The sequence below is a fragment of the Cygnus olor genome, chromosome 25 (assembly GCF_009769625.2).
Source record: "Cygnus olor isolate bCygOlo1 chromosome 25, bCygOlo1.pri.v2, whole genome shotgun sequence".
Taxonomy (NCBI): domain Eukaryota; kingdom Metazoa; phylum Chordata; class Aves; order Anseriformes; family Anatidae; genus Cygnus; species Cygnus olor.
This window is the reverse complement of record NC_049193.1, coordinates 1,094,251-1,112,265: the sequence shown is the minus strand read 5'-3', so window position 1 is coordinate 1,112,265 and position 18,015 is coordinate 1,094,251. Positions and strand designations below refer to the sequence as shown.

The 18,015-nt window shown below is 58.8% G+C and overlaps 1 protein-coding gene across 3 annotated transcripts in view; it reads right to left on the bottom strand.

Moving 5' to 3' along the window:
- LASP1 (LIM and SH3 protein 1) overlaps positions 1-18,015 on the bottom strand; it is a 30,913-nt gene that overhangs the window by 2,669 nt on the left and 10,229 nt on the right. Inside the window, exons 3-6 of one of the 3 annotated variants that reach the window (XM_040537146.1) lie at positions 10,956-11,040; positions 3,112-3,219; positions 511-667; positions 255-352 (exon numbers count right to left, since the gene is read on the bottom strand). In XM_040537146.1, coding sequence (XP_040393080.1) covers positions 255-352; positions 511-667; positions 3,112-3,219; positions 10,956-11,040 — 448 coding nt within the window. Of the gene's footprint in view, positions 1-254; positions 668-3,111; positions 3,220-10,955; positions 11,041-18,015 lie in introns of all 3 variants that reach the window. The other 2 variants (XM_040537145.1, XM_040537147.1) reach the window with 2 other exon arrangements.

The following is an 18,015-nucleotide window of genomic DNA, read 5'->3' as shown; positions in this document are numbered from 1 at the left end:
CCACCGAGCCCCCGTGGGAGCTGTGCCGGACCCAGGAGGTCCTCACTGGGCACCACCAAGGGATGCTGGTGCCAGGAAGAGCCACGGCAAGCAGGAGCCCGGCACCCAGCACGGCACCTACGGGCACCTTCCAAACTGCTCCTCCCCAGCACAGCCTGCGGGCACGGGGAGCAGCTTCCCAGCAGCAAGCCCTGACCCTCAGGGGACGGAAGGCGGTGGCGGGGTGGGCGCTGTGGAGCCTGGGCTGTACTCACCCCGCCTCCAGAAGGAGCGTTGCGCTGTGTAGAGGCTGGTGCCGCGGGCTCCTTGTAGCCGTAGGACTGAGACGACATCTGCTGCTGCTGCTGGTAGACTGGGAAGGAAGGATTGGGGCTGTCAGCCAGAGCTGCGGCTGGGCGCTGGGGTTCAGGGGGCACACAAAGCCCCCTGCAAGGGAGTACAAGGCTCTAGCAGCCGACAGGGCTGGAGCAGAGCAGAGCTGCCAGCCCTTCCTGGAGCCCTGCGCCCTACCTGGGTTGCTGGGCTGGACGTGATGAGACGGCTGCTGCTGCTGCTCTGCGGGTCTCCGGTAATTGGTGCTTTCCTGGGAGTTCCTGCGCTCCATCTCGGCACCCTCGCTGGGGCTGGGGCCCATCCTGCTCCTCTCAAACTCTTCATGGTACTTTATCTGCAGGGGCAGAAGAGAAAGAAGAGGTCAGAGCGCAGCCTGGGCAGCTCTGCAGTGCTGCCCCTGTGCTGACCTCGGTCCCCCAGGGACGGCGGCAGTTCCTGCAGCCCTTTGGTGCCAGGAGCGTCCTTCAGCTGCTCCCAGCTCACTGCTGTTTGCCTCTGAGGGCAGCACGGCTGCACGAGCACCATGACTGGGTCAGCCTGAGCGCAGCGCTCCTCCTCGCCCCGACCGCAGCAGCAGGCAGAGAATCGCCCAGAGGGGGACGTGCACCAAGGTCTGCGGGGAGGAGCAGGCGGTCTGAGACACCAGGAGTGTCCTCCTCTCTGCCCAGAGAAAGGAGGTTTCAGGATCCCGTGGGTGGGATACATCGAGTTTTCAGGCGTGGGTGAGATTCAGGACCAGGCTCCCAAGCCCCCACACCGCAGGAGCGTGGAGCTTTAGGAATTCCGCTCTGCACACACCGAGTCAGTTGTGCAAATCCCCAACCCACAGCCAGGTGCAGCCTGTGGCGTGGAGGTACCACTCCTAATACCTGCTCCCAGATGTCTCTACCTGAAATACCCCAGGCTTTCCCACTGCAGGAGACTCAGCAGGAGGCCCAGCAGGTCCCACCAGCTGCACCTCACCAAACCCTCCCGGCAGCCAGCACGGCGGGCAGGAGGAAAGGGTTAACCCAAGGGCCTGGGCACAAAATTAACGGCCACGTGTGTTAATGAATACCCTGAATACACTGCCACTGGAAGGCACCTGGAGCCCTTTTGCCTGCTGGATAAACAGTTCCCTACCGAAGGGCACTACGGGCTCCTCTGCAGGCGGGAGCAAAGCCTGGCGCAGCCGCTCTCCAGGTGCTGCAGGGACACCTTTGGGACAGCACCTTCCAGCATCAGAGGCGCGGGCTCAGCCTTTGCACAGCCCCATTTCCAGGAGGGTTTCCTGATGTGCAGAGGGTGGTGGGGGGCACCGTGCTGCAGAGACGTTCACGCCGCTGCTGCCCCGCCGCGCAGTCCCTCCGCTGGCCGTGTGAGCCCAGCTGCTCGCTCAACCTTCGGATTAAAACCCTGCCCGCGGAGCCAGGCTTTGTGCAGGGAGTGGGGCTGTTCCCACGCCTGCGCTAACTGGGTCACTGCCACCCCAGGCTGGCAGCCAGCGGCCCCTGGGGAAGCAGCTCAGAACCGCTCCGTGGCCGGGAGGGGGAGAAGGGGGCTGAGCAGCCCCTCGGGGTTGCCCGCAGCAGCCGTAACCCCTCGTCCTGCTGGTATTGAACACCCCAAACCCTCCCCAGCGTCCCTCGGAAAGGAGAACACCACAGCCCCACTCCACAGAGGGTGGAAGGGCTGCACGGCCCTGGCTCGGAGCCCACCGAGAAGCGGCCCCCAGGGGAGATCTGCCGGCCAGGTCCTTTTCCTCAGGGGACCCTTCCCAGGCCTGCGCTGTCGTGGGGTTCGAGCGCAGATTACACCCTGCAGCTCCCCAGGGAGCGAGCAGCGCTTGCCAGAGAACTGCACAATGAGATCAAAAGGCGAGGGAATAAACAACCCCCTCCCGGCCCGCCGGGCATTTCTGTGTTTGTGCACGCGTGGAGCTCCTTCGAGCAGCGCTCCCTCGTGGGGCGCAGGCACAAAACCTTGCCCCTGCACACTGCTGCAAGCCCAGACCCTGCTCCCCTGGGGGCAGCCAGCAGCTCCCACCACGGCCTTGTCCCCAAGACAGAGACACTTGGTAAGGATGGAGGAGCTCCCCAGGCTGCACCCCAGAGCCGAGGCACATCGTGTCCTGGGGGCTGCGAGGAAGGAGGAGGTGGGCTGGGTGTCGGGACAGGAGGGGCTGGGGGGAGCTCGGTGCCTGCCCCACTCCCAGGCTCTGTCCCACCGGGTCCTGCTCTGGGCACCGCAGACCCCAAAGGGGGCAGGGAGCTCCCAGCAGCCGTCCGAGGGGAAACCCAAACCCGAGAGGTTTCTCATGCTCAGCTGCATCTCTGGGGGCTGGCTTCATGGTGAGCGAGGAACCAGCCCCCAGCCCTGCCGGCTGCTAGGCCGGGTTTTGCAACAGCTCCCGGCCGTATGATAAGGAACAAACACGACTTTCACTGTCAGCGAAAGGTGAATTAACCCTCTGCATGCTGCTGAAGGCATGTTATCGAGCTCCCGTGCCACAATGCCCGCAGTACAGGGCTGAGCTTGGGAAGGGGAGAAGCTCCCAGCCTGACGCAGCGGCTACGTGAGCGCATCCTCCTCTCCCCATGGCAGCATCCACCCATCCACGCACATCTTATCACCTGCCACGGAACCAGCACCTGGACGTGGATGGAGGGTGCGGGATGCAGCACAACCTGCCACCCACCTCGGACACGGGTCTCCTCCTTTTGGAAGGGAGCCGGCTCCCTCGCAGGCCCAGGAGGAAGGGCACAGCGATACCGGGCACGGAGATCAGAGGCTACTCACGTTGCTGATCTGATCCTGAGTCTTTTTGATTCTCTGCAGCTCCGGGGTGTCAGCCACCACGCTGAAGCCTTTTCCCTTGTTCTTCTCAAACTCCTCCTTGTAGCGAATCTGGGTGGAATTGAGAAAAAAAACAGATTTAGCCATGGGGGAAACCCAGCGCGCACAGCAGCTGTGTTCGACAAGACAAGACCTCACCGTGACCCATGCTCTTCGTGACAAGAAACAGCTTTCAAACTGGGCCTCTGGCTTGCTCTGGAGACCCCCTCACGTATCCAGTAATAGCAAAATGGGGCATTGCCAAGAGCTGATACACACAAACAGCTTCCTATGCATCTACTGCTCTGGTTTCTCTTTCAGCAGGGGCTGGGGTAACTTGGATTTACACTGAATTTCCCGTGGCCTAGCAGAGCACAAGTCACACAGCACAGATCACCTCATCCATGGCAATCCGCCTGCTTGAGAGTCCCAAGGATTTTGTGAGCTACGCCCATACGAGAGCAGCTCTGTGTCGGGGATGTTTAGCGTCCTCTGGAAAGGAATACACCCAGCAAGGCTAAAACCAAGGCAGGGTGTGGGGACAGAGGCCAGCAGAACACAAGCATCCTCGTTTCTGTCTGCCAGACATTGACGTCAGCATCTCTCCCATCACACCCAGGAGCTGAAAAGTCCCGTTTTTACTTGCTCCCACCCCCACTTTTTTTTTTTTTCTTTAATTTAAATAGTTCTACACGGCTTTAAGACCCAGGCTTCCAGCTGTCCTGCGGGAGGGAGCCAACACAGCGCCCAGCCCAGACCCGCAGCCTCGGCCCCGGGTGTCGCTGCGCCCTCGCCCCCCTGCTCCGGAAGCAGAAGCACCTTCTGCGGATGCCAAAACCCAACCGCTGACTCGATTGCTCCGAAAGGGAAGGAAACGCCGAGCAGCTGCTTGGCCCGCTCCAACGAGCAGCTTTGCTGACTTTCACCCCCTTAGCAGCCGGGGTTCAGCTCGCCCTGCGCACCGCAGGCAGCCGCGGATTGTCACTAAAACAGAAAGGTCACCTCCGCCTCTGGGGCAGGAGGAATGAACCTCTCGCCACCCATACAACGGGGGCAGAGCAGCCTGGCTGTGTGGGTGCAATGCGGGGCTGTGGTGGGGGAGCAGAGCGGTCGCCTCCCCGATGGAGAGGGCTGCGAGGGACCAGACCCGCTGCTCCCCAGGCAACAGCCGGGAGGTGCTCGTCCCAGTAGGGCCAGACACCGGCGCGTGTGGCCGGCTTCCTGCAAGCCTTCCCGTCCCGCAGCAGGATGGCCGCCCGCCAGACAGACAGACGGACAGACAGATGGGAAGCCAGGCTGGCCCCATGAAGGAGTGTGTAGGAGCAGAGCTGCGCCTGCAGATCGGCCCCACGGACATGAGATAAGGCTGGGAGGCAGCGCACGGGCAGTGCTGTGGGGGAGGCGGGATAACGCTGATTTCTCCCCAAAACGCTGCCATGGAGGCGCTGCTCCAAGCCTTGCTGGGTCGCGTCCCGCCGGGCCTGGGAGCACCTTGGAGGAGAAGCTGCCAAGCGTTTTGTCACCGTCTGCAGAAGCCAAGGCACCACAAGGCACCTCTGCTGCCCTCCGGGCTGTCCCGGGGCCCCGGCCGGCTCCAGAGGGGATGTGCAGGGGTCAGACCCCACAGCTTCCACCCCCATGGGGGGCACGGAGCGGGCCCGCACCCGGGGAGGGTGCAGAACCAGGCAGGAGGCGAGGGGTTGGTGAGGGAAGACGAGACGTCGCTGTCTGCGTTTGGCAGAAGGGCTGGCACAGGGGAGCGGAGAGCCACGTCCTTCCCACACCCGCTGGCTCTGGAAGGAGGCAGAGGTGGCTCAGGGGCCACGCGGAGGCACAGCGACAGCTTTGTCCTGACTTCAGTGTTTTAACAAGCCTGGCGTAGATAAGGCTTGGTACAGTCCCCTTGGCCAGCGCGCGTTGCTGTACGCTTGCTTGCACCCAGGGCTAGCAAACACCTCGCAAGAGGCAGCCCTGGGACACGCGGCTCTCCCTCGTCCTGCCCCAGCCCCTGCTCTGCAGACGGCAGCACCCGATGGCCTCATGCAGGGGGATCGCAGCCCAGGAAGGTGGCTGCAGCTCCGTGCTGGAGCGGTGCCGAGATCCCGGCTGTGCCTGGAGGCGGGTGGGAAGCAGAGGCTCACCCCAGCCCCGCAGCTCCGAGGGCTTTCCTGCGGCACGAGGGGAGATCAGGCACCGGCTCTGCAACGGGCAGGAGGAACAGGGGAGAGCTCGCTGCTGGCTGCATGTGTTACCGTGCTGCAAAGACCAGAGGGTGTGAGCAGAGCACCAAACACGTCCTTATCCCACAAGCCAGGAGAAATCAAAGCTTTGGAAGCTCGTCAGAGCCTCTACCCACACTTCAGAGCCATGGCACGGATGGTATGATCCACGAGTCAGGTTAGATTTCCAGCTCAGAAATGACATTAGAAGGCAAAGGTTTAACGAACCAGGCTGCAGTGTCTACCCGGGGAGGATATTAATGAAACCAAGATGCCAAAGCACATCAGAGAGGAACACAAGAGACTGATTTCAAGGCAGAAGCCTCTGCTGGCTTGAAGCAGTAAGAAACACAGAAAAACTTTACTGGCTGGGGTGAGGAACCCATCTTGAACATGATGAGGTGGGAAGAAGCAGCCTCACGGCGTTGAGCACCAGGCACAGGGAACCAGAAGTTAATGGAGCTGCTACCAAGCCCACGGGATGCCCAGAGAGGGGGCAGGAGGGGTGAAGTCGCCCTGCCCACTGCTCAGGAAGCGCCAGCCCCAGGGAGTGGGCAGGGGGCTGCGTTTGTCTTTTATCCGCTCGGCTTTTCATCCAGGCTCTTTTCCTTTAGATCTCCACAGCCTGGCTGTGGGATGCTGTCCCTGCCATCGTGCTGGAGATGCCGCTCAGAGCAGGATCTGTCCCCCAGCCTTCAGCTCAGCCCCCCCAGGAGGGGTCAGTGGGTGCCAGCACCGGCTGCAAACGCGCAAGCGATGAGCCTTCAGAAAGCCAGGCAAGAGAAAGAAGCTCCAGGCGATAAGCTAATCACAAGGCTAAGCAGTTCCTTTGATAGCTTCCATGTATTTACCCTCCTAGATCTCACCCCCTGCATCCTCCCTGTTTTTCTCCCCCTCTGTAGCATTCGGGATATGGCAACCCAGCCCTAAAAACTGAAGTAGGGGATGCCTGACTGCAGGGGGGGAGCCCGATGCAGGTCCCCGGGGCCGGTTAACCCAAGACGTGTGCTGGGAGCTGGCGCTGGCAGCGGGCTGGGCTCTGTGCCACGAGGTCTGAGCACAGCCCAAGCACTGGGGACAGCACCGGGAGCAGCAGAGGAAGAGCAGGGGTCAGGAGCCCGGCGGTCCGAGGGGAGCCGCGGCCCTTCCTGGCTCTGCTGCAGCACGGCCAGGTCCTGCGGGGCCGCAGCCACGGCCGGAAAGGAGGGAGGAAGTGCTCAGAAACGGCGATTTTCTGCTGCTCCCTGCCCTTATATGGGCAGCGGCGCTGCCTGCGCCGGGCCAGAGCCAGGCACCCGCTGCAGGGCACAGGGACGAGGGGTGCTGGGGGGAAGGGGCAGAGGAACCCCCTCCACAGCCAGGTGCCTGCAAGGGGTGCAAGTCCTCACCTCGCTCCTGTCCACAAAGAGCACGGCCACGTGCCTGGCATCCTGCTCCCCTCAATCCCTCGAAACCTCGAGCCCAGGTGACCCTGGGTGATGGAGGGAGATAAATGCAGGGAGCCATCACCTCTGCCTGCTCCTGCCATCGCTGGCAGCGAGCACTGGGTGTACATCGCTCTGGCTCAGAGCTGCCTTTCATCTAGGCACTGTATTTAAGAGCCAAGTGACACAGACAGGGCCAGGACCGTGAGACTTCCAGACCCATACCCACACCTGGCCCCATAACAAAGTAGGATCCACGCTAACCTCCCCAGAGGAATTATTCCCTTCATGATAGGAGATCGACAACTCGCACATCCCTGCAGGAGCTGGAGGAAGTCCTCTGCACATTGCAGCCCCTCGTGGGTCCCAGCTCAAGCAAATTAAACCAGTGCCCACGTCCATGTCGCTGCCAGCAGCTCGCCGAGGTGACAGCCGTGCTGCTGCAGGAAGGAAGCGCTGGGGACAGGACGGGACAGGAGAGCTACCTGCCTCCCACACCCCCAGAGCCTCCACCCTTGGGCAGGAAAGGCTGCCTCCGGAGATACCAATTTTAAGAGTTTCAGAGGAGCCACAGAACAGGAACCCTGCAATTTTCTTGCCACACGTGGGCTGCAAGAGGAGGCTGAAGGCGTAAAAGCTGTCACTTTGGGGACTTATTTAGCTGCATGAGGTATTATTATCCAGTGTCTGCCAGTGACCGGAACAGAAGACGCCCTCTCGGCACACAAACAGAGGGCATCGGGACGTGCACGAAGCCGCTCCAGCTCCACAAAGCTGTCCTGACACCACCCTGTTCATGCAGTGGCTCCGGTGCACAGACGGCTCCTCCAGCCACGCTGAGGTGGGACAGGAGCATTTTCGGTGGATCTACCTCCTCAGGGATACCCAAAGAACAGCAGCTCTGCAGGAGCCCTGCTCCAGAGGGAAGGGCAAAGCTGCTAGGGAGCAGGGAACAATGCTCCCGCGGTCAGAACCCCTGTGGAGGACACAGCCCCACCAATTTTCCTTAGAGCCTTTCCTTTCCTTAGGAGCCTAAAGCAGCTCCCAGCCACGGCACCTCTGCAGGGATGTGATGAGGGAAGCCTCACCCCGAGGTCCACAAGCTGAGTTTGGCTGGCAAATGCTGGCATGAAGGCAAGGTGTGGCTGTTCATATAACCCTGACCTTGCTCCACGAGGGATTTTACCACTAGACCTGCGTGCAGAGCCCTGCCTGCCCCAGCGGTGTTAGCCAGGATGCACTTTGGAGGTGGCATTTGAACCTTGGAGGTGGCATTTGAACTGGCAACCCGCAGCACAAAGCCTCCCTGCTAGGCTGCCATCACTGCAGAGCCAGCAAGCTCTTTGCAAGCCTCTCCCTGTGTCAGCTAACAGCTCCAGTTTGCAGGGCTGAGCCCTGCTGCCTGCTTCGGAGGGACTGGAGGTGACCTTTGCTGGTCCTGGAGGGTTTGCTCAGCTCCTGCAGTTACCATGAAGAGGCCGTCAATGAAACAGAGCGGCTGCATTTTAGCTAGAGTGCTTCAAGAAACACTAACATTTACCTCTTGGAAAATAGGAGACTCCCTTTGTAGGCAGAACAAAGGCAGAGAGGAATTAAGATCTTATCTGAAGTGATTCAGGATCTATCCTCCCTGGAGGGCTGAGGCAGTTTCCATCTGATTTGGCTGCGCCATCTCCCACTGTCACCTCCATCCCCATCCCCATCCCCTCCTCCTGGGCTGCCTGTGCCCACAGCACCCCGGCAGCCTCCTCTCCCTCCCGCTCACATGAGTTGTATTTTCAGCACAACCCGGTGTGAGACCAGCACCGAAAAGGTGCAGTGCTGGTGTCCAAGGGGCTGCAAGACCCTGCCTGCATCCCAGCCCCTCTTCTGTTCACGTGCAGCCAGGTGCAGAAGGCTCCTGCGCCCCTGCTCCTGCCCGTGTTTTTGCCAGGCAGGTCAAGGGGAGCAGGGACAGCAGCTGGCACCTCCTCAAGTGCTCTGACACCTCCTGCAGCTGTGTTTCAGCCCCTTGGTCCTGCCCTGACACCAGCCCTGTGGCACTGTCCCCAGGGAGCCCATGCAGAGGGCTGTCCCCATCACAGCGCCCTTACCCAGCCCCAGCGGTGCCAAGAGCCGTGCTCAGAGCTCTGCTGCACCTCCCACAAGGAACAGCAGTTGCCAAGCATTTGGGAACTTTAAGACGGTATAAAATGTCTGTTCCAGCTCCCTCCTTTAAAAGGGGCCACGCACACATGCACTGAAAGCTGCCGTGCTGTTCGTCTGCCTTTTGGTGCTGCGTAGGAACGGGATGCTGCTCCACCACGGCTCTCCCCCTGCTCAGCTGCTTGTGGCACTGTCCCTGTAACCTCCTCTGCTCCCAGGCAGCTGTTCCAGTCAGGCACAGATGTCTGGGTCTCTGCACAGCTCCCCAGACACTTGGTTAACAGGGAAGTGGGGTGAGTAAGACCCCGCAACAACCTCACGGAGAGGAGAGAAACCTAGTTTTGCTTCCAGCATGGCACACACCACAAGGAGCTGAAAGTCCCAGCAAGCTACAGAAAAGCCCCGGCAGTGTGGAGCACGCTCCCTCCCTCCCTAGGGTCTCCTTTAATAAGCAAGAACTAATGAAGAGCCTGAGTTCATTGTAAAAACAGCACTGGATACTCCAGAGCATTTGGTACAGTGTTATCTTGATTGTTACCATGGAAAAGCAGCCGTGTCCCCTTAGCAGCTCTGTGAAGCACAACGCAAGCCCCGGGTTGAGCTCTAGCTCCCTGCTCGAGCCAAGCTGCGTTTGTGCAAGCCAGGAGCTGTTGGGCAACCCGCTCCGAGGAACAGACCTTGCCAAAGCAGAGGTTTCAAAACTCAGTGCTGGCTGTGTGGGCACCACCAGCTCTGTCTGCTAACAGGTGAGGTCCCAATTTCCCCCTCCTCCAGCAGGAAGCACGCCTGAGCAGTCTGCTTTTCAGCTCCTGGCACTCCCAGGCTAATGGGGAAGAAAGGAAGGTCGCTGTGTCCTTCAGAGCACAGCCGGGAGAGGAACGCGCTGATCCCAGAAGATGTCTGCTCACCCTGAGCCCACCAGCAGGACAAATCCTGTGCCGTCCACCCTCTGTCCAGACCTTCTGTGGATCAACACTGTTGGAATACTGAGCTGAGCCAACACACCTTGCTGACAGCTCTCTGGGTAGTCTTTTTGCCCCTTCCCATTGAAGGAAAAATAATCAAATAGATTCCCAGAACAGTTGCCACATCCTGTGTTCTCCTCAGAGACTGTGACTCAAGCCAAAATTGCCCCTGGATGCGTTTTCTTCCACTGCAGCGTACTCCGAGCACACATCTGCAGCTGTACAACAAAGCTCACAACCACAGCTCAGGACCATGTCTTGGATGCTTTCGTCTGAGCTGTGCCCCACAAATGCCAATTCTTGGTGCAGTGAAGTCTCACAGAGAGGCAATCTACCAAGGCTGCCTGTCCTGTGCTAATCTTGCCCTTCCAAGGGACAAAGCTTCTTTGCAGTAGTGTCACTCACAGTTCCCTCTCACATTCTCAGTGCCCTGGAGTAGGAAGGAAAGCAGATTGCTCCTGCGCCCACCCAAGAGCCGAACAGTTCCCCCTGCACCACCAGAAGTTATCAGGGCGAGCACCCAGCCCAGAGCCGTGCGTCAGGGCTGGGGACTTTTGCTGACCCAGGGACACCTCGAGGGTACAGAACAGGACGCGCCTGGACAACACCCTTCTCAAACAAGCTCTTCTCTTCCCTCTGGAGAAAGAGATCTTGGTCTGTGCCAGTCGTTATCCCTTCTATCTGTTTATTTCTGCTTGCCAGAGCTTCCCAGCCCTACAACACCTGGGTTTACCTGAAATACTCGCCTACAGAGTCTGTCCAGATGAGGCCATTTGCCATTTCACCTGATTGTATTGCTGGGCGCCAGCAGGGAAAAAAAAAACAAAACAGTGCAAGACATGGACGTGACTGGGAGAGGCAGACCGTGGGCTGGACCCTTCCCACCACCAGGGACGAACAGAACAGCAAAAGCTCAGACGTGTGAAACACGAGAAGAGGAGCCCAGCCCCAAGCTTGCTGCACAAGGGCGTTGGGGAATCACCAGCACGCAGAAGGCAGCGGCGCGATGGGGCGAAGCGCGCCCGCCCGGGGCGAAGTGGGGGCCGCACACTCACCTGGCTCTGCAGCTCGCTCTGCTGCTTCAGACGCAGGTTCTCGGGAGTGTCTGCCACCATGGTGAAGGACTGCTTCGGGTAGTGTCTGGGGAGGGAAAGCAGATCGTTAACCTACGGTGCTCCTGTGGGCCACCTCCACCCCACTGACCCCACGAGAGCTTCGACACAGGGCCACGGCCATGGGACAGTGGCGATGGCCACTGGGTGTGCTCACCTGCACCTCCAGAGCAGGCACATTTCTCACATTAACTGCAGCTAAAGTCCATCAGCAGTTTTATTAGGAAAAGGGGAAGGGGAGGATTTCCTCCCCCTCAGAGGGCAATGGCTTTCCAGGGCTGTACCTGTCTGGTTTCTGGACAGACCTTAGCACATCTTCATCGAGACCTTCAATTTTTCATTAAATAGTCCTCAGGGTAACATCAGGCCAAGTAAATGCTACGAATGCCCTGGTTTTACAAGACTTTGCTTCTGCTTCACCGTTTCTGTTGGGAAGGGTCAGAGGGAGGAAGGTGACTCCACTTGCTGATTTTACCAAAGTCTCAGACACGAAGACCTCACATCACGGCCTGCTGACTGCAGAACATCACAGCCCCAGCATAAACCATGTCAGCACAACCGTGCCTGTCCTGGGGGCACAGGCTGTGCTTCTTATCTACTCCAGTTCTGCGTGTTCAGTGAACGCTCAGGGCATGCCTGAAATGGGAGCATGAGGCAGGAGACCTCCACCGCGGCCTGGCTACGAGCCCAGCAGCTATTATTCTGAAGTGCCATGGAGCAGTTTCTGATAAGCACACACAGCCCTTGCTGTGGACATAAATTAGCAGTTGGAAGAACTCAAGCACTGGCAGAAAGTAAATATCTGATCCCAACGCTGGAGGTTGCTACGAGGCCCCTCCAGGCAGACTGGGAACCTTCACGTGGCCACCTCCAGACCCCCAGGAGGTGTGGAAAAAGCAGGAGGCAAAGCAGTGCTGTAAGAGGGGGTGCTTGGCAGGTGAAATCCCTCGCTGGGCTTGGCCAGAGCCTGGCAGCAGCTATCACTGGACTCTCATACCTCTGAGAGGCAGCAGTCTGACAGCAGGATGCTTTGGCACTTGGGTCCCGGTATGGGTCAGGCACGCTCAGCACTGCGGGATGCCCTCACCATCCTGCCCCATCCACAGCCCACGAGCAGCACAGAGGAAGCTCTGCACCAGAGGAGCACTTGCAGGATGCTCAGTGCTGGCTGCCCCCGTGTCAAGCTCCATGCTCCAAGCCCCCTGGGAAGTGCCCACGAAGGAAACCTGACACTGAACGGATGGAAACCACTCTCACGGGATGGAAAGGAAACTGAAGACGTCCCATGACAGCACTTAGGGTTTGTAACTCAAGTAGCAGAGAGCAAGAAGGGAAAAACGGCCTTCACAAAGGGCTGGAGGTTTCCCTTTTGCACAATTTAAAGCAGGACTTCCAGCACGGTGGCACAAAAAGGATTTTAGGAAGCTAGTTCCTAGCACAGTGCCGTGGCCGGGAGGCACAGGCCGCACTGGCCCTGGTTCGTGTTTACCACATAGCTACACTCACTGCTTCCTGGCATGCGCCGCACAGCACTGCTTCAGCCTGGTTTCACTTTCAAACACAAGAACTGGGTTAGAACCTCCTGAAAAGGGCAACCGAGCCATCGCCCACCAGAGAGGCTCCTCAAGGTGACAGAGGCCTGTAGCTCCTTGCAGCGGGGCATGGTGCCCGGCTCCCCTCGGGAGTTTGAGGGCTTTTAGTGTGGCGCTGACCCCAATTTCAGGGCTGTAACCCAGCGTGGGCAGCCTCCAAGTCCCACACCTCCACCAACACAGCCCGACCGGTGGCTGAACCAAGCTCTCGAGGGTTATGCAAGCTCCAGGCCAGCCACGGCTCCTGCCCCTTCCCAGGCCACGAGACACTTTGTGGGTCTCAGGCCCCCAGGCTGCGCTCCAGAAGCTTGTGTGCTGCAGCGTTAGTAATCATCTATTTACAGAATCAGCATTAGCACCTCTGTCTGAGGCTAACCAAAATGCGACCAACTGAGGGTAAGTTAGCAGAAAGCCAGCTGCATGGGGAGGAATCTGTCCGAAAGCTGCTGGCCTCCAAGCAGGGCAGCAGCAGACACAGCCACAGACCTGCAAGAGCAGCACACACCTCATAAAGCAGCAATGCAGGAAGCTCGAGAATAAAAATAGACTCCTCCTGAGCCTCGCTGAAAAAATAAAGAACCCTCCATGTACACACAGAAACCAAGCAGATGCAGATGTGGTTTGCAGAAAGGGGAAAAGACAACTCAGCAAGCAGCAGCTCGCTGCCTGCTCCCCTCTCCCCAGCCCTGCAGCGTCCGGGATAGCAGGGGACAGACCTGGGCAGCCTCCAAAAAACACACCACCACGGCAGCCCGGCTGTCCTGCCGGCCTCGGTGAGATCGCAGCCAGCCCCCACTGAGTGCCGTGCAGCCGGACCTGTGCCAAGTGAGCCCAAAGCAACCCTACACAGCCCCCCGCAAATGTCTGGCGACAGGAGAGACCGAAAAGCACAAGAATCAGTTTTAGACAACAGATCAGCGACTGCTTCGAGGATATACTTTAATCTCTGTTTAGATTAATCTGATTAGAGGGGATATAATACAGTGTGCTAGGGCTCCGTTCCCCACTACCGCTAGGAACTGCCATGGAAAGGTTTCACGCCGGGGTATGGTGTCAGGGCATACACCTCTCCACGCTGCTTCCTGCGGCTTGCTGTGGGGATTTTGGCATTGAGACTCCAGTAACAATAAAATCTGATCCTCTATGAGGGCCCAGTGCTCACCGGGAGCAACGGACACCACAGAACTGGGTGTGTTTTTGCCATTTACTTAAGTGCTCACATGGAAACAGAGCTCTTGCTGTTCTGGCCACCATTTCTGCTCTCCCAGCGGCTAAAGCAAGCAGCACAAACATCAGGGTGGGCGCTACCCGGACCCACCCAAAGGCCGTGCTACGGCCGCTGCTTGGAGCTGCACCCGTGGGCGACATTTTAGAAGCAGCAAATCGGCCTCAGATGCGTTGGGACCAAATCCACGCCAGCTGCTGTCTGCTGCTAAGGGATGAGCAGCCTGTAGGGCTGACAAAGGGGGGGGGGGGGGGTGCCTGTGTACATGACACCAGCCTGCGGTTAGCAAGCTCCTTCGCATAAAGGCTGCTGCAGTTGCACCAGTCACTGGGTGTAATGCTCGCAATACCTTGAATAGAGAGCATCAGGGGGAATGGGCCTTAGACAAGGGCACAGAGACACCAGAAATGTGTCTTTGTAACCCAGTGGTGCCTGCTGTGTGTGGTGGGGGAGGTTGTGCTCACCTTGCTGCTGTGGGAAGGAGGAGAGGTAACAAGCAGCAATCGTGCATGTCTGTGCAGTGCCAGGTGCCATCAGGCAGCTGCTAAGGGAGCCGGGGCTTAGTTACCAGCAGTGCCAACCCAGTAAGTGCACTGCCTGGGCTCACAGGGCACTGCGGGACAGGGAGAGACTCAGCTGTTGTTTCACCCAAGTTACTCATGTCCTGCAGCCCTCGCTTGGGTTTCTTGGAAGTCACCGCCTGACTCACACCAAGGTCAAAGAGAACAAAGCCACTTCTTAAGCACAAATGCAGTTAAGCCATAACACCCTCCCTGTTTGCTAATTCTCCATTTGGCAAATGAGGTCTCAAAGGCTTCGGATCAGGCCCAGACCCACCGTGGGATAGAGCCACGGGCCATCAGCGCTGCCAGACATCAGCACGGAGCCACACGGCTCCCATGAAGGGCAAACATGGTTCCAGTTGTATGCACCAGCGAGCCCGAGCTGCATTTACGGCTCAGCCACGGCCCGCGAGCTCCGTGCGGTCTGCTGGTGCTGTGAGCCTAAATCATCCCATTCCCATGGCAACCGCATCCGATGCTCTGGGCATGCCAATATCGCTCCGAAGGCAAGTCCAAGCAGCAGCCTCCAGGGCAGGAGGAGGGAAGCCCCAGTGGCTGCAAGGGCTGGGGACCAAGTGACACAAATCCATCCCCGTGGAGCTCAGAGAAACCAAAAAAAAAAATCAATCTTTTGCAAGACAGCCAACAGTGCTGCTTCTTGCATTTCCAGAAGCGCTGTGCCCACAGCAGTCTGTGCCCTGCTGCAGAGCCTGGGGAGGGAAAGGAAGAGATAGGCACAGCCTGCACTGACTACGCCGGAATTAGGTTTCCGCCTCTGTCAGTGAGATTTTGAGGAACCCTCCCGAGGCTCAGGGCAGCCTTCCTCTGCGCCTTGAGCCCCTACAGACTGCTGTGGGGAGGCAGCAGCAACCTGTCCACGTGAGGCACAGGAAGAAACGCACAAGTTGAACCATTTCCCTTAATATTAGGCATCGGTTTTCTCCAGAGCATGGCTCATGAGATCCGCCTGGTAAAAGAAAGGCATTTGAGTCCTTTGGGAATTTAAGGCCAGGAGCTGCTGATTCAGGAGCGGTGACAGCCCCCCCGCCAAAGCCAGCGCTTCCCACTGCTCAGCCAGCACAAACACAGCCGCCCATATCCCCGCAACATGCCAGAGAGGGGAAAGCCATCTCATATGCATGAGAATCAGCCCCAGAAATAGTCAGCAGTAAATTAAATCTTAATGAGAAAGCACCAAGCGAGTTGCCTTGGGTTCGGGGAGAGCGCGGGAGGCAGCGGGCGCGTGGGAACCGGGCGCCTGCTCCCCTGGGATCCGCAGAACTGGTGCTGAGGATGGGACAGGACCGGTCCTGCCCTCCCCATGGGGGTGGTCTTGTGCAGTCTCACTTCTCCCCCTCCCCATCACCAGGCCCAAGGAAGGAGCAGAGCAGGGGGGTCCTTGCTGCCCTCCAAAACATCCTGGGGAGGGAAGCAGGAGGGGGCTCAGCACTCAGCCTGCCTCCAGAGGTGCGCCAAAGGCACCCGTGTGATCACCGTGCACCATCCTCACAAGCAGGGACCAGTGCTGAAGGCACAAGATGGCTTTCAAAAAACAGGAACCAGGGGGAATTTCAGCAGCCCCGACACCACTGGGCTCGGCGCCACACAGAGGTTGCAAAGTCCTTGACGGAGGCGGCTTTCTGCCAGCCGCTGCAGGGTGCAGGAGCTCGCCCAGCTGCTGCCAGCAGCTCCACGCCAGCACCACGTTCACATCCTCCTCTAACACGTGCACGCTCACCCCGACGCCCTTTGCTCCTCGGCTCTTCCCCAGAAGCTCATTTCTGAAGTTAATCCAACAGGTAGAAAAGCACGCGAGGAGCAAAAGTCACTTGAATTGATAATGCAGCCAAGGCGACTGAGCCCTGAAGGGCCAGCAGAAAAACCCTCCGGGCTCCAGGGCCTCTGAACATGACAACCACGATGACAAACAGGGGACTCTGCTCCAAACAATCCTTCTGACAAACTGAGGGGAACTAATTAGTCCCACGCACCCTTCGATGACATTTGGGCGAAGTCTGCTGCTCAGTAATAGCTGCCCAGACAAAACCAGTAACCTTTCCAGAACAAATGGGGGCCAGGAAGAAACCACCATGGGAGCTAACGCAGAGGTACCCCGGTTCTTTCCTCTGGCTGGCACAACCACAGCACTGGAGCTCTTTGCTCCCAGGCTGGCAGAAGCACAGGGCTGCCCTCCCTGCCGAAGGCTGCAGGTGCAGGGGGGGGAAGAAGCATCCAAGCCCTCAGCAAGCCCTCCCAGCGAGGCTGCTCCAGCTCCGCTACGGCCGCCAGAGACGAGGCATTTCGTGTTGTGTTGTTAAATCAGGTCAATGGAGTCTTTGCAAGCCAGACCAAGCCTGTCTGGCTCCTGCATTAGGAGCTGCTTGGGTGCGTTAACTCCAAGGCACCTGGAAGCTCACCCCGCTGTTCACAGCAGCTGTAGGATTACCATGGGATAAGGGTCTGTCTGCTTAGCAGCCCTCCCCCAGCTGGCTTTGCCATCTCCCCCCTGCCACTACAGGGCCCTTGTGCAGCCAGAGGAGACAAAGCTCCCCTGGTTCTTCCAAAGAACCCCCACAAAGAGCTGCACAAGCAAAGGCAGGGCTGAGACAGGAAGCTCCTGGTGCAGGGACAACGGGCGGCGGGTGCAGACTTTCCCACGCACTGACCAGCATCAGCCCTGTGCCAGCCCCAGCTTCCCGTGACCCCGAGGCAGACAACCCGGCAGACAACCGGTGCAGCGGTTCCACCTTCCTGCACCCAGCGCAGCGATGGGTGTGCCAGCGACCTCAGCTCTGGACCAACACAAAATTCAGCCTGCTCACATCCCAGCGCCCAGGAGGCTGCCCCCAAGAGCTGCCCTCCCAGAGACTCTCCACTCTGCTCCCTCCCAAGCAGCAGGGGCCGAGCCTGGGGAGCTTTGCATGAGCTGGGAAGCAGAGTTAAACTTCTCCAATAAAGACACCGGTGGGACACGGCTGCAGGACCTCGTAAGCAGTGCTCTGGTCGTGCACGCTGCTTGACCGAGAGGGCCCCCCTGGTCTGAGAGCTCTGGGACACAGATATGCCACCTTCAGCAAGCAGATGGCTGAGTGTCTACAAGAGCCTCCCTAGCTCCAAGAGTTGCTTGTATTCAAGCACAGGCGCTGAGCAAGTGCCTTGGCAGATCTGCCTGGCGAGCAGCGGTGCTGCCCTGGGTGAGGACATGCAGCCCCTTCCCCACCCACAGACCTGCCCCCCTGGGGGCGACGTCCGCCTTCGTGCAGCTGTATCGAGGTTTTGGGAAAGAAGAGTTAAACAAAGGAAGTAATAGACTCTGCCTTGCCAGAACGCTTTAAGTTCACATCCTGCCTTTCAAAGACTTGCTGATTCCTGAGGACAAGCTTAACAAAATAAACTTTTTCTTTTTTTAAATAAAAGCAGCACCATGCCACTTTGCAGAAGGCTTGCAAACATCCCACCATAAAAGAGCAGGCAGCGCAGAGAGATTTCAGTTCCTCCCAGCACTTTCAGGGAGAGGCTGCCAAAATGGCTGGTCCAGCTCTCCACGTGTGCAGCTGCCGCCTCTCCCCAGCATCTGCTCGCAGCCTGACTGAGAGTCGGGTGTGTGAGCTCAGCACCACTCC